The following is a 15,585-nucleotide window of genomic DNA, read 5'->3' on the forward strand; positions in this document are numbered from 1 at the left end:
TTCGTTATACGGTGAGTAAATTTCATAGTAAAATATTTCATTGATTGTCACTGCAGTCTGTTAACTGAATGCTTTAAAATACCTGAAACTTATTTGTTTCGTATAATATATATATATATATATATATATATATATATATATATATATATATATATATATATATATATATATATATATACCCACACACACACACACACACACACACACACACACACACACACACATATATATTATATATATATATATATATATATATATATATATATATATATATAATATATATATATACATATATATCTATATATATATTATAATATGAATCATTAACATATTTTGAATCAAATGTTTCTTAAGGACTCGTGTGTATTTATTACCAGTAAAGTGAATGATATCTGTAACAGATCTTAGGTAATCTTCGCGAGTGATAACCATATCTCTACACGTCGATGGTGGAGGTTATGTAAAGACAGAATTTGATCGGTTTCTCTACCTTATTTTCTAAGGCAAGATTCGTCTTCTTATACACAGAATTCAAAATGAACACTACCTTGGAGAAACTGTAAACACAGGTCAGTGACGTAAGAGTTAAACTGTTCACTCAGCCGTACAGATGGCGTCGCTGTTACGGAGTTTCACAAGTATTCTTCCCCTTATGTTTTTTCTCCTTGCGCGAAAGTGGTAAAGGAGCCAGTGGTGAATCATTTGAATCTACTTCTGTGGGTGCAACGTTTATTGAAGCAGTGTTCCCTTCATCGTACAATTTGAGCTTGAGTGAGACTTTTTAGGATACAGGTAAGGGTTTTGGAAAGATTTTGCGAGTGTAAAATTAATTTTTTTGTGTAATAGTTAAACTCGGAGATTACTTTTATATTTTACATTCCCTGGTAATAGTTATGGTATCTGTATATAAAGGGTTATTTACCGTCGTTATGCCTTGGAAAGGAAGTTTACTACGATATTAATGATTAATATAAGAAGCATTAATGTTATTTAGTTTGTGTAATTATCCACACTATTAGATTTATTTGTCTTTGTTAATAGATCCCTTGTTTACTTCAGTGACATGTACTAGAAACTTTAATTTTCGTAGTCTCCTTTATACGGTAACTACTTGCTTGCGTGTGAAGCATAGCTGCTTAAATATTCCCGTGTTATACTAGTGCGCCTTCTGTTTAAAGTTCATCACAAGTGATTTTAATATAGTACGCCTAATTTGATTTTGATAGGTTAAACATCACGATGACTGTAATATAGTGCACCGAATTATGTTGATAGGCTAAACCTCTCAAGCGACTGCCTAGTACGCCTAATTCTTATAGGTTAACTTCGCAAGCCTCCTAATAGTGCATTATTAGGTCTTGATAGTGTAAATCTCTCTACTGTAATAGTGCCTAATTAGGTTGATAGGTTGAACCTCACAAATGAATGTAGTGTGCCTAATTAGGCTTTGATAAGCTAAACTTCACAAATGAGACTAATATTGCACGCGTACATAGGCTTTGATAGGATAAACCTCACGTGACAAAAGTGAGCCTAATTAAGTTTTGATAGCCTAAACCTCAAAAATGACTGTAAAAAAAGTGCGTCTTAAGTAAGTTTTTAGTAAATCTTGCTTCTTACTGTAATAGTGTACTTAGGTTTTGATAGGCTAAACGTCGTGAGGACTACACATTTTTACATTAACTATAGTATTCATATTTACTAAATGTCTATAAAATGTTGATAAACTAGGTATCATAGTGCGTGGTTTTAAGTAGTGACAAATTTGTCTATTTAAGGTAGCTATTAATGTATTTTGTATTTTGACTTTAATATTGGTAACCAAAATACTAAATTTTCCATTAGATAGTTAACAGCCATCTTAAGCTTCAAATTACTCGTTGAATGGAAGGTTAATGAGTTTTTAGTATTGACCAGCCGAAGTTAATGTATATTGGAGCTGTTTAAGTGTGTATTGGAGCTGTTTAAGTGTGTATTGGAGCTGTTTAAGTGTGTATTGGAGCTGTTTAAGTGTGTATTGGAGCTGTTTAAGTGTGTATTGGGAGTTTTTTACTGATTAGTGTTTAGTGTTGGATTGCTGTTTAAGTGTGTATTGGAGCTGTTTAAGTGTATGGAAGCTGTAAGTGTATATTGGAGCTGTTTAAGTTGTGTAAGTGGTTGGAGCTGGAATGTGTATTGGAGCTGTTTAAGTGTGTATTGGAGCTGTTTAAGTGTGTATTGGAGCTGTTTAAGTGTGTATTGGAGCTGTTTAAGTGTGTATTGGAGCTGTTTAAGTGTGTATTGGAGCTGTTTAAGTGTTATTTGGAGCTGTTTAAGTGTGTAATTTGGAGCTGTTTAAGTGTGTATTGGAGCTGTTTAAGTGTGTAATTGGAGCTGTTTTAGTGTGTATTGGGCTGTTTTAAGTGTGTATTGGAGCTGTTTAAGGGTGTTGTATTGGAGCTGTTTTAAGTGTATTTGGGCTGTTTAAGTGTGTATTGGAGCTGTTTAAGTGTGTATTGGAGCTGTTTAAGTGTGTATTGGAGCTGTTTAAGTGTGTATTGGAGCTGTTTAAGTGTGTATTGGAGCTGTTTAAGTGTGTATTGGAGCTGTTTAAGTGTGTATTGGAGCTGTTTAAGTGTGTATTGGAGCTGTTTAAGTGTGTATTGGAGCTGTTTTTAAGTTGTATTGCTGTTTTTAAGTGTGTATTGGAGCTGTTTAAGTGTGTATTGGAGCTGTTTAAGTGTGTATTGGAGCTGTTTAAGTGTGTATTGGAGCTGTTTAAGTGTGTATTGGAGCTGTTTAAGTGTGTATTGGAGCTGTTTAAGTGTGTATTGGAGCTGTTTAATCTGTAAAATTAAGGGCCTATTTCCTAGAAGGGTAGCTAGTCTTGTTAATGTATCCTTGGGGATGTTAGTAATTTGATAGGAAGTCTTTTTAATAGTAAATATTTGGGGCTGATATTTGTATGGTATTCAGTAAATCTATATAACTATCTATATAAATAGATCTATTCAAATATGAGTATCTCTTATGTCAATGTAACATTGGGGTTTGTTACTTGTGCGCTAGTAGTCTTGCAATGGTCAATACTTGGGGCAGATATTAATACTCAATACTGTCAATACACTGGACAGGTATTCATATACTTAATATGGGTAACTAATTTTTTAAAAATAGAGCCCCAAGGCTACAGCTGTGATAAAATTCAGAATTTTAATGAGTCGATACTCTGGCCCGATATTTATATGGTTAATTGCTTTGCTATTGTTAGCTTTACAGTTACTGGAGTTTAGCATTAAAAGTTTGTGCTAAGCTTAATTCTCTGCTTACTCCAGGCCTTCATTAAATGCTTATGTCAAGCTTAATTCTCTGCTTACGCCAGGCCTTATCTATAGTTTTCAATTAACTACATTGGCTTTTAATAAGTTTATAAAGCATTAGGTGGTTACTGTAAAATTTACATGGGTCTTCATGAAAACTGATAATTAAAACTACTGAAGATTACTTAGCACATTACAGTAAATTCCTCTTAGACTGAGCTCACGCCTGAATAGCAGTTTTATAAGTGTTTTTTTACTCTTTGAAAGCAACTCATCTTTAATCTCGGCGATCCGGGGAATTAAGTAGAAAACCTTTAAACTTTGGTATTGCTACAGAAGCAATCCGCGGTGGCCTAGACTATGGCAATTTAAGTTTTCCTATGTTATTTTACTTAATGAATAAGAATTTAAAGTAATATTTATTCGTACGACTGTAATTAACCCCCAGGGGCCAGTACTAAAAACGGCGAAATACATTAGGTACCCCAATCCCTAGCGGATGTCGTATCCGCAGTTACGTTCCTTGCAGTTCGTGCAGAAGTATTCTTTAGAATTACCCTGCAAGAAACTTAACCGCGGATACGACATCTACCAGGAATTGGGGCGTCCAATGTATTTCGCCATGTTAAGTACTGGCCCCTGGGGGTTAATTAGTAGTCCGAATAAATATTGCTTAAAATTCTTTTTCAGTAGGTAAAACCGCATAGAAAAACCGCAACTGCCATAGTCTGGGCCACCGCGGATAGGTACCCTAGATCTACCCAAACTTAACTTTCCCTATTTAGAAATTAAATTTAAAGTGGGAAAGCAGATAAAATGGATTTCAGTTTAGTTTTAGTTATCGTATAGCTTAATCTTATAATGAATTTTCTTTTAAATTTTAGATTAAGATGAGTTATGCTGGTGTTCTTCTATACACTTATGCTCTGCTATATTGTGTGAATCAGACGTACGGACAGTGGAATATCCTCGGTGGTACCCCGGCTAAAGATAATTCTGGTTGGGAAACTGTAGGCGAAGCAGTAGAGGTAAGTATACGGTGATAAGTTTTTACATTTCTGTACTTCGACACCTTTGACCCCTTAAGGAGACCGTCCGCTATGTTTATTTTTTTATTACGCAAAATACATAATTTTCATGTTTTAGATATATATACCTTCATCATATAGAAATTTAGTAATTTGAGCAAAAACCTTTAGTTTTATAAGCAAAAATTTATTTTAAAAAAATTGGTAGAGATTTGTTAATATGAAGTCTGTTGTATTGAAAATCATACCATAAAAACTGCTTTATATACTGAAAAATTTACTTTTGATTTTTTTTTTGTCTACACAAAAAAATCTAATTCTGCTCACAAGGAATTATGGAACGTTAAATACTCTTTCCAATGATATCTTTCTCTGAAATTGGATAATAAATAACAGTAATGGCTACCGACATCCGCATAAGCATGTTTTTGAGTTATGAGCTCCCAAAGATTTGCTATGTAAATTTTCGCTTTTTTCTTAGTCAAAACATTATTACTTTTTACTTTTATTGCTGATTTCTACAGCAAGGATCCTGGTTCTACCCCTAAAAGTGGTATCAAGACCCTCAGCGTGACACCAGACAATGAAGTTGACGGCGAGACATGATACAATGAGAGCAGCTGATAATGAATTTTAGTTTTTCTTTCTGCACACTCCTGGCCTTCGCTAGTTTTGCTAGCCTTAGTTGCTGAGTAGCCTTCTTGATCTTGGGTAACTTCGGCATTGCTATAAGTTCACTTAGAAGTTGTAAAAACTACGTAAATAGCTAGTAACCAAACTATTGCGTAAGTGGGTGAAACACCCTTGACGTCTGTGGCGTAACTGAGTCATTCTCAGTCTCTCTCGCCTATAAATAACAGCTCTGAGCAGCTCTCCTCTCACTAGTCACTTACCTTTCATTGCTACCAGAGTATGAAAATTTCGGAAAAAATCTGAAAAATAGATGTATATATGCAAAAACTCTCAAAACGATCCTGTCAAACTGTCATACAGACGACGCAGTTACGAAGACTTAATCATTTAAACTGCTAGATCTTCATTATTTGTAAAAATTGGCTGAAACTTCTGGAAAGCATGCACGGCATGTTTCTGCATATACAAATAACTCTTATTTTTTCAAGTTGACATGTCATCCGCCATAGCGGACGGTCCCCTTAACGTTAGGGGTCATGATGCCCCGAAGTTTTGGTTCCTTGTTTTGGTTAAGTAAATGGCCTTCTTGAAATCTGAATTTTTCTGAATTTTTCCTATAGGTTAAAGTACCTGTAGCCAATGATGATCAGTTGGAAGACGCTTCTGATCCTCCGACGATGTCTGAGGAAGCTTGCCTCGATGTTCTGATGGCTCTTGATGCAGGAACTTCCAACGTAACCAGTACCATGGAGGCCCTCGCTTTGGAACAAGATCGCCGTCCTCGTGGGAGGTGCTACAGATCGAGGTAGGGCTTCAGAATTTTTAAATGTCAGTAAAGTTCCTTCCCGGACTTAATGAATACAGCATTATATACTTTTTTTTTTTAACTTTATTGTAATACCAGACAGATTTGGCACTAGTTTCGTCACTTGGGTTTATATATCATAGAGAGATGGAAAGTTAATGCATTTTTAGTAGTAATTTGATTTTTCAGTTAATTAAGATTTAAGAGTAATTTAGTTTTTAATTAGTTTTCTAGCTTGATACACTAATGTAGCCATTGAATGGCTGAGAGTGCCCTAATGTTTGGTGTAACCATCTGAATTTTAGTTGAGGATAAGAGCCTTTCTTTACCTTGTAAGAATCTTAACTTTTTCTCTTCCAGGGATGGACCATTCATCGGCATTCCTGGCTCTCAAAGATTTTGCTACGGACCCCTCTACGTCGTCTACGGACAATACCGGTATTGCTGTCCTAATTGGTATGAACATCCCATAGTCACGAGAAGAGGTAGACGGATCAGGTGTAGGTGTGCTTACGACTTTCAGTAACTGGATATCTTCAGGCGCTTCAATGTTATGCAGGACTTTGCAAATTACATTAGTGTAATGGCCACACAATAAAAGTCATGAAAGTAAAATTTGTTTTAATCCTTATCTGGTTATACTAGTATGGACAATATATAGCTGCGCAGTAGCTACGGGATGTTTTGCGTATGCGTAGTTACATGACTGAAATAATTATGGCGACTTTGCATGCCCTTGTATATAACTATTGTTATGGTGTTGTGAAAATACTTGTCTGCCAAAACTGTAGAAAACGCTCCTCTAGTTGTTGAGGAATTAATTTTTACTACAGGTTTTTAGAAATATTCCTTAAAAGGGATGTTTTGAAATGTTCTAAGGAAAATAAGTTTTGTCGTCTAAATGTGACTGTGATTTTTCTACCCTTCTTAATAAATGCTCTATTAGTCTTTAACTTGTCTCTTTAACTTAGTCTCTTAACTTCTTTAACAAGACCTGATAGTTTATGCGACCATACCGAATAATCAAATGTTTTATCTGCTTGTAATTCTAGAGAAATAAAATAAAATTAAATTATTTCTTTTAATAAGAAATTAAGTAATTTCAAGTGACTGGACTTTGAGACTAGTGTTTACATTAATCTCTTGTCCTTTACTTAATTTTATAGCATTTAGCTAACTGTTCGGCGCCCATAAGTCATTACTCGGTAATGACATTGTTCTGGTTTCAGTGTCTGTGCACTGAGGCAAAACTCAGGGTTTTGGCAGTGTGCGCCTTCGGCCCCTAGCTGCAGCCTCTTTAATTCCTTTTAATGTACCTATGTCCACAACCCCTCTCTTCAATCTTGCTTTTCCCTTTCTAACAATAGATTCGGAGAGCAGCTGCGAGGCTTTCCTTATGTTACAGCTTTCAAAGCTTTTTAATGTATTTCCATTTCAGAGCTGATAGACATCATAGGTCCCAGCGTTTGGCCTTTGTCTTAAATTCTATATTCTATGATGTTCTGAGGTATTGAGGTAACCAATCTAACAGCACAGATCCGCTAGATGGACACTAGATAGACCTAATTGGCAATAATAACTTGTCATATTCGCAAAAGAGAAATCAACCTTGCCTACTTCAACCTTAGACTTTGGCGTCACACTCATGATGGTCATATCACTTGACATCCCACTTCTACATTAGCATAGGAATGCAGTGTTAGTATGATGAATGATTTTAAACTGGCTGAAGGAAGGAAGAGGAGTAGTACCAATTAAGTGTTTAGATGGAAGACAGAGAAAATGGTCTCTAAAATTCAAGGAACGAGAATCAATAAAAGATAGAAGTATTAGGTCCAATATTGCCTTTAATCGGTTCGAGAGACTGCTAATAAACCTAGTGTGAAACAACAAATGTGTCACTACCAAATGTCTAATCTTTTATGTAGGCGTACCTTAGATTTTACATTAAGATTTGCTCAAAATTTTACCCTTATCCATGATTAACACCATAGCACTTAAATATATAATGATCAATATTTTTTTTATTCGCTTGTCTTTTACATTCTAAAAACAGGTAATTTTTTAAAATTACAAACATGGGTGTTTCTTCTTAAACCTTAACAATATTAAGAAATAAGTTTTAATGATTTAAAACAGTTTTAAAGGATGTGAATATTATTAGGTACCCCTCCTAGGAATGACAATTTGTTTTCGTGTTTATATTGATTTAATAGTGACTTGTGGCGCATACTGACTTTTTCATTTCTCGGCTGGACGGGAGTTTCTCTTTGATGGTCGGTTTTAGTTTTCTTGGATATAGTTCTTTCTTTGAAGCTGCAATTAATTTCCAGATGGATGGGTGATAGTTATGGTATTTTTAACGGCATTATGCCTCCCTTCTAAACTGTTATTGGTCCTTGGCAAATCGTTAACTGATGGGTCATGAACATTCCATGATGCAATGGATGACGTTGATTGAAGCCTATGTCCACTCCGACCCCTTGCTTTCCCTATGTATGTTACTTCAAAATAAGCGATGGACTCTGGCATTAGGTCACCATCGTCATTTATCTCTAAAGGCCTGTCCACACGAGCGGGCTTGATCGGCGTGCTCCGGGGTTGACGGGCAAATTCTGGCGGGCTTACCCGTGAGCGTTGTCCACACGGTGAGGCGATGGAGAGGTGGGCGTGCCCGACGATGCCAGTAGTGTGTTCAGTGCGGTACGATACACATGGTACCTACCACAGAAGATATTGTGTAGCATGATAATTGCTTTGTGTGTGATGAAAAAGAAGAGAATATGGTGCAAAGAATGGCTCAGTAAAAGAAATGTATATGGTTAACGTACGTCTGCCAGGGTCGAAGCTCAAGCCATCGGGCACCACCATGGTGATTTTGCTACAAGACCCATCGGGCAATTTAACGGTTGGCCTGACAAGTGTGCCCGTTAGAGGGGAAGTCCGCCGATCAGGCCCGATCGTGTGGACAGGCCTTAAAGGCCTGTCCACACGAGCTGGGCCTTATTGGCGTGCTCCGGGGTTGACGGGCAAATTCTGACGGGCTTACCCGTGAATGTTGTCCGCACAGGTGAGGCGATGCCAGTGGTGTTCAGTGCGGTACGATAAACATGGTCCCTACTGCAAAGAAGATATTGTGTAGTATGATAATTGCTTTGTGTGTGATGAAAAAGAAGAGGAGGAGAATATGGTGCAAAGAAAGGCTCTGTAAAAGAAATTTGTATAGTTATCGTACGTCGTGTGTGCCCATTAAGGCCTGTCCACACGAGCGGGCCTGATCAGCGTGCTCCGGGGTTGATGGGCAAATTCTGGCAGGCATACCCATGAATGTTGTCCACACGGGTGAGGCGATGGAGAGGTGGGCGTGCCCAACGATGTCAATAGTGTGTTCAGTGCGGTACGATAAACATGGTGCCTACCGCAAAGAAGAAGGATATTGTGTAGCATGATAATTGTTTTGTGTGATGAAAAAGAAGAGAATATGGTGCAAAGAATGGCTCGGTAAAAGAAATGTATACGGTTAACGTACGTCTGCCAGGGTCGAAGCTCAAGCCATCGGGCACCACCATGGTGATTTTGCTACAAGACCCATCTGGCAATTCGACGGTTTGCCCGTCAAGTGTTCCCGTTAGAGGGGAAGTCCTCCGATCAGGCCCGGTCGTGTGGACAGGCTCCAAGATGCTTTCTATCATCTACAACTGGCAAAAGTGCTAGTGCAGAGAAACATCTTATCTCTAAATGAAACTCTTGATCTTCGTGATATTGCTGTCTTAAACCCAAGGTCGCATATATAAGTAAAAATTAATTTTGACAAATGGGAATGGCAGGGGTAATTGTTGCATAAGGAGATATTCCTGCAATACTCTTTCTTCACCCTCGTTCAAAATGCGTTGAGAGCGAAGCTACAACAAATTAGTGAAGTTGGACGTAAGTTTGTTTAATTTATTGGGAAGCAAATAAAAAAAAAAATACAAAATTTACCCTTTTCGACATGAATGCAGTAAAGTGTCGATAATATACTTGTTGGCAAAGTTTTAAAGTTCCATCTGCTGCCCAGTTTTTTAAACTGTGCCAAATTATTCAAACCTTATTTACTTGCAAAGATAAGAATTCTATTTTCGTCATTTATGCCAGTATCTACAGCAAGAAACACTTGTCCACTCGGGAGAAGACGATACTATTCTGGGATTTCGAAATGACATCTTTCCTTTGGTATAGCTGGAGCATGTTGAACCAACTGGCTCCAGCGACGAACATTCCTACAAATTGTCAAAACAGAAGACATTTCTGCCATGGAAAATTTGTCGTGATTTGATAGTTATACTAAACTTGACTCCTTTGCTTTGTTTGTAGCTGCAGACGAACCATGCGTATGATCATTAACTCGTTTCGTCACTTCATGGTTTTCGGTATGCAATCTTGTTCGAGAGGATCGTATCCAACTTCTGGATTTCAAGAACTATGTCTGTGGCATGGCTTCAGTTTCTAAATAAAGAAAAGAAAAACAAAGCGGCTCGTCAGATAAAAAGTTATTTAATAAAAATATTGCAATATAATACATTAAAGACAACAAACTAATTTGAATCACCGGTAAAACAACAGAAAGACGCCGAAAAGAAATCGAGAAACTAATCAAAATAATACAATGTAATATACCAGCAAAACAACAACAGCACATTTAGCTTAGTATATCACAAATAAATCCACAGCGTCTCAGTGGCATGGTCGGTATAGTGTTAGCATGCCACCTTCGTGGCCGCGAGTTTGATTCTCGGGCATTCAATTGAGGAGTGAGAGATGTGTATTTCTGGTGACAGAAGTTCACTCTCGACGTGGTTCGGATATCTCGTAAAGCCGTTGGTCCCGTTGTTAAACAACCACTGGTTCCATGCAACGTAAAAACACCATACAAACAAACAAACAAGCCAATAAATCCAGGCAAAGTGCTTGAATAACTCCAAGTCCAAAGGAAAACTAAGGTTAAACTAACGTGAATAACAACAGTCTCTTACGTTCTCTAAAGAAATCGGTAATTTTATATGATTATTTGTTCAGTAATTAGTAGTCCAGCAGTTCAGTGGCTTTATAGTTCAAATATCATAATTAGTAATTCAGTAATTTGTAGTTTTGTAGTTCACTGGTCTTATGCTAACAATAATTGTCATTGTATGCACAGTCCAGATACTCAGTTGCCCGGGACCCAATAGCCCGAGACGCAATTATCCAGTAAGTAATTGTCCTACCACCTATGATATATATTATATATTATATATATATATATATATAATATATATTATATTATATCTATTATATATATATATATATAATATATCATATTAAAAATATATATAATCCTATTATATATATATATATAAATATATATATATATATTATATCTATATATATATCATCAATAGATAAATATATAGATATATATATATATATATATAGATAGGCTTATATATATATCGATATATATATAATGTATATATCCCTTGGAAAATGGAGTCTTGATAGAAAGAGTAAAACCAGCACCTGTACATAAAACATTCATTTTGTTATGACTACCGGTTTCGGAGTAACGGTCTCCATCATCACGTCTATACAAAAACACAGAAAGAAGAAAAATTCAAAATCACTAAATTACAATCGATCATTAGAATGAAGTAATGTTACACAAAGGTTACATTGTATATATATAAAAAAGGTAACGTACAAGCATAAAAAAAGAAAAGGAAGCAATATTAATAAAAGTAAAAATATCCATTATGAAGGCATACAAACATACACACTAAAAATTCAAAAGCACAGCATCTCAGTGGACCTCTCGTTGTTACTGAGGCAAGGTTTCAACTTGAAAGTGTAGAGACATTCTACTATTGCCAGCTCCATGGGGGCCACTCAACTAGAGAGAATGGAAAACGATTCTAACCTTGGAGGGTGATCACTATTTTCTGCGTGATCCCGTTGGCACTGAATGGTAGGTTTGCTAAAAGCCTGTTTGCCCTAACCGATCTTCCTATGTGTTCAAACCATCGAACGCATTACAACAATTACACTCGTGTTTATAGACAACATGAGACTGTAGTTCTGGGGGTACAATGTCTTTGAACTTAGTTTGTCTGTTAAAAATAGAATACTAAAACTTTTAAGAGAATTGTATCCCCATGTTAATGTCAGGGTAGTGTTCAAGCCTAAGTATACTACTGCTGTTTCTTACTTGTATAGATATGGCGATGCGAAGAGTCCTCCTGATGTTCTTATGCACTTATCTACTTTTTCCCAGGCGATTTCTTCTGAAGACTTGGCTCGTTTCAACTCAGTAAACTTTGCAGCATTTGTCCAGAAGATTCATAAAATCTTGTGTTTGAGCGATGTACTGGTCGTTTTTCAGCTCTGGGCGGACCTCATACTTGGTGTTTTGAGGAGGAAGAGGGAAAATGGAGTTATAATGCTTTTGGGGAGCCAGGAGCAGTGGATCTGGTTGTAGGGTTTGGAGAAGTGAGAATGGATTTGGTTTCGGGGATGAAAGAGGTTAATACATAAATTTTGGTTGGAATAGGAGATCTGGGAAAGTGATTTTCCTTCTTGGGGTAGTGTTCTGTGTCTTCGGAGTATGCGGTTGGTCTGGGTGCTGTCTGGTATGTGCTGTGCTTTCCGTTCTCTGGGATGGTTGCATGGTTGGGCCAGTTGTATATCCTTGGGGGTCAGTCGAGGCTCCCTAGCTGTAGCACCATAAGACTGTGGCCTCTGCTGGTTGTTAGTTTCTGCAGCTGTCTGGTGGGATCTGGTGGTCGGTTCTTCTCTGGGCAGGCTTCGAGGTGTGCTGATTTTGTACCTATCGGTCCTTTGCAGTCTTATGGGGCATTTTCTGTTCCAGGCATGGTGACTGCCCTTGCATGCTGAACGTCTGGCATTGTTTTCAACTCCAGCTTTGAGCTTGTCCATGCAGGTTTTTGTGGGATGTCTTTCATTGTGCACACCACAAATTGCTTTGGCAGTACAGGCGCTGCTGTTGTGCCTGTATCGCTGGCAGTTGTAGCATCAGAGAGGCTCTGGTGTGTAGTCCATAATGGGAAAGGAGCCCCACATTCCCAGGTTTATTCTTTGAGGCTGTTTCCCTTTCCACACTACTACCACTTTCCTAGTTGGCTGCAGGTTTGGTCCCTTGGTGTAGCATCGATCCACTTTGGTAACCTGTGGATGGTCTAGTATGGCTCTAGTGTCGTACTGCTAGGGAAAATGGCATAGAATAAATTGTATGTCTTTCGTCATGGTTTAAGTGTTTAAATTGGTCAGGTTTGTTTCACATATAAGCATTTGTTTCATCGTTTGTAGGCATTGCTAACAGTCCTCCTTTTTGTTCCAGGTTACTACCTGTTGGGGGAGTGATTAGATATTACGTTGTCCGGGAAAGGGCTGAATGTGCTACTGATGGTCTCGCTTGTCTGCGTTTCTTGTTGTTTTGAAGTAAGGTGAAACCGTCTTCCGTGTCCATGGTGTTATTTCTTTCATCAAGGATGGCATCTGATTCCTCGGAAGTGGTGGATTCTAGTCGTGGCCGGGCAGAGTCCAGTGCATCTGAAAAGGAAGGAGAAGAAGATGTCGTCCTTTTTCGACTCTCAGCTACTGCGGTGCGTGTGGGCTGGGTCAGGGCATCCATGTCTGCATCCGTCTATCTGTAAGGAAAGAGAGAGAGAGAGAGAGAGAGGAGAGAGAGGGAAGAAGAAAGAGAGAGAGATTAGGGATTAATTGTAGAAAGAGAGAGAGAGAGAGAGAGAGAGAGAGAGAGAGAGATAGGGATTAATTGTAAGAAAGAGAGAGAGAGAGAGAGAGAGGGATTAATTGTAAGAAAGAGAGAGAGAGAGAGAGAGAGAGAGAGAGAGAGAGAATGTGCTTGTGTGTGTGCGTGTATTTTGGGGGGAGGTCCTTCCTATCCTATTGGTAGCTAAGTACTGAAACTGCAACAGTAGCAGCTGAGAATTCCCCTTATTTTCTCACACAAAATAAGATGGCTCGGCAGTCTACTCTTGTATTCAGGCAATACTAGGGTAGAGTTCTGTGTTCTATTTTTATTTTTGGTTTTTGCCCGAAGGGCATAACTTCTGGCTTATGAGAGACACCAGCCTCTCTTGGTCCCTATGCTACGTGCAATATAGAATTGCGAAAGTAGGAAGTTTTTGTCTCTGAGCCTTGCTTCTCTCGGAGTTTGGAGACCACAAGGGCTACCGAATTTACTGCAAGAGAGACTGTCAGTAAAAGAAAGTTATTTGGAAGGAAAAATGCGTCGTTAAATTTTATTACACTTCGTGAGAGACCTCTCTCAAAGTGAGTACTCACCCCGGTGGTCGCGGGTTCGATTCATGGCCATTCCATTGAGGAGAGAGAGATGTGTATTTCTGGTGATAGAAGTTCACTCTCGACGTGGTTCGGAAGTCACGTAAAGCCGTTGGTCCCGTTGCTGAATAACCACTGGTTCCATGAGACGTAAAAACACCATACAAACAAACAAATTGAGTACTCTCAGTGTCGTCGAAAATCTCCGAATCTCCGCCGAAAATTCGCTGCCACCGTCGACTGGGATGGCGCTATCGTTCGCCAGGGGAAGCTCTCTGGGAGAACTTACTGCTATGATTGTCGAGTAGCAACTAAATATAATAGAAGTTGACAGACCTTTATAAAAAAAAAAAAATGAGAAATAAAAACACAGAAAGAGGGGACGGGGTCACAGCTTGTTGACCTGGGCGGCGTGTTCTTTAAGCAAGAGACAAGAAAAGAGGATCAAGGTATAATCCAGGATTATACCTTGATCCTCTTTTTCGTTTACTTAAAGTTACCCTGTTCCCTCACCTTTCTACCGTGGATTTAAAGATATATATATATATGTATGTATGTGTATATATATATATATATATATATATATATATATATATATATATATATATATATATATATATATAGATAGATAGATAGATAGATAGATAGATAGATAGATAGATAGATAGATAGATAGATAGATAGATAGATAGATAGATAGATATATATATATATATATATATATATATATATATATATATATATATATATATATATATATATATATACCATCTGCACTAAAAGCGTAACACGCAGTAAGTATTAAGGAAGGTAGTTTTCCCAGATGTGAAGCTCGACGCTGACAATGACAAAATGTTTTCTTTTTTCCTCTGGAGCGTCCGTAACTGAGCTGCCCTTCGGGGAACGGCAGTTTCTGGAGCACTTACCGTCAATCTTCGTTAAGTATTCACGTCACTCGTCTGTCTGCTAGTTAGGGGCCCCCGGCCGAAGTAGCGAAAGCATCATATTTTCCAGCGACTTGCACTGGCGTGTACTATTTTTTTTTTCCGTTGTTCTACACGCCTCGAGAAAAACGTTATATTTATTGCCACTGTCATTTGAACCTTTTGCAAGATAAATTATTATTATTATTATCATTTTTTTGGTCTATCATAATCCTCCAATTCGACTGGATGGTATTTACACCACCCAGTCGAATTGGAGAACTGTGATAGACCCCCCCATAAAAGAAAATAATAATAATAATTTATCTTTCAAAACGGTCAAATGAGAGTGGCAATAAAGATAACTTTTCCTCGAGGCGTTATTATTATTATTATTATTATTATTATTATTATTATTATTATTACCTATATTTTTTTTCTTATTACTTATTTCTCTGACTAAGCGATACTTCTCAATAAGTTGGTCCAATTATTCATATTGGGAGAAATCTAATATAATGCTGAACACGATATTTTATTTGTAGAATAGGATTTTGCTG

The 15,585-nt window shown here is 37.5% G+C and overlaps 1 protein-coding gene across 1 annotated transcript; it reads left to right on the forward strand.

Moving 5' to 3' along the window:
- The first annotated feature begins 664 nt into the window (after positions 1 to 664).
- On the forward strand, positions 665 to 6,380 carry LOC135207705 (uncharacterized). The gene is made up of 4 exons (XM_064239538.1): positions 665 to 792; positions 4,184 to 4,327; positions 5,581 to 5,765; positions 6,126 to 6,380. Exons 2-4 carry the CDS (start codon positions 4,190 to 4,192, stop codon positions 6,289 to 6,291), a joined length of 489 nt encoding a protein of 162 aa, XP_064095608.1. The 5' UTR covers positions 665 to 792; positions 4,184 to 4,189; the 3' UTR covers positions 6,292 to 6,380.
- The last annotated feature ends 9,205 nt before the right edge of the window (positions 6,381 to 15,585 follow it).

This window comes from Macrobrachium nipponense, chromosome 34 (genome assembly GCF_015104395.2).
Source record: "Macrobrachium nipponense isolate FS-2020 chromosome 34, ASM1510439v2, whole genome shotgun sequence".
In the NCBI taxonomy this organism is placed as follows: Eukaryota; Metazoa; Arthropoda; class Malacostraca; order Decapoda; family Palaemonidae; genus Macrobrachium; species Macrobrachium nipponense.

Coding starts and splice junctions, on each gene's coding strand:
- LOC135207705 (XM_064239538.1), top strand. CDS start 4,190: ATGAGTTATGCTGGTGTTCTTCTATACACTTATGCTCTGCTATATTGT. Junction 4,328..5,580: donor CTGTAGGCGAAGCAGTAGAG/GTAAGTATACGG, acceptor TTTTTCCTATAG/GTTAAAGTACCTGTAGCCAA. Junction 5,766..6,125: donor GGGAGGTGCTACAGATCGAG/GTAGGGCTTCAG, acceptor TTTCTCTTCCAG/GGATGGACCATTCATCGGCA.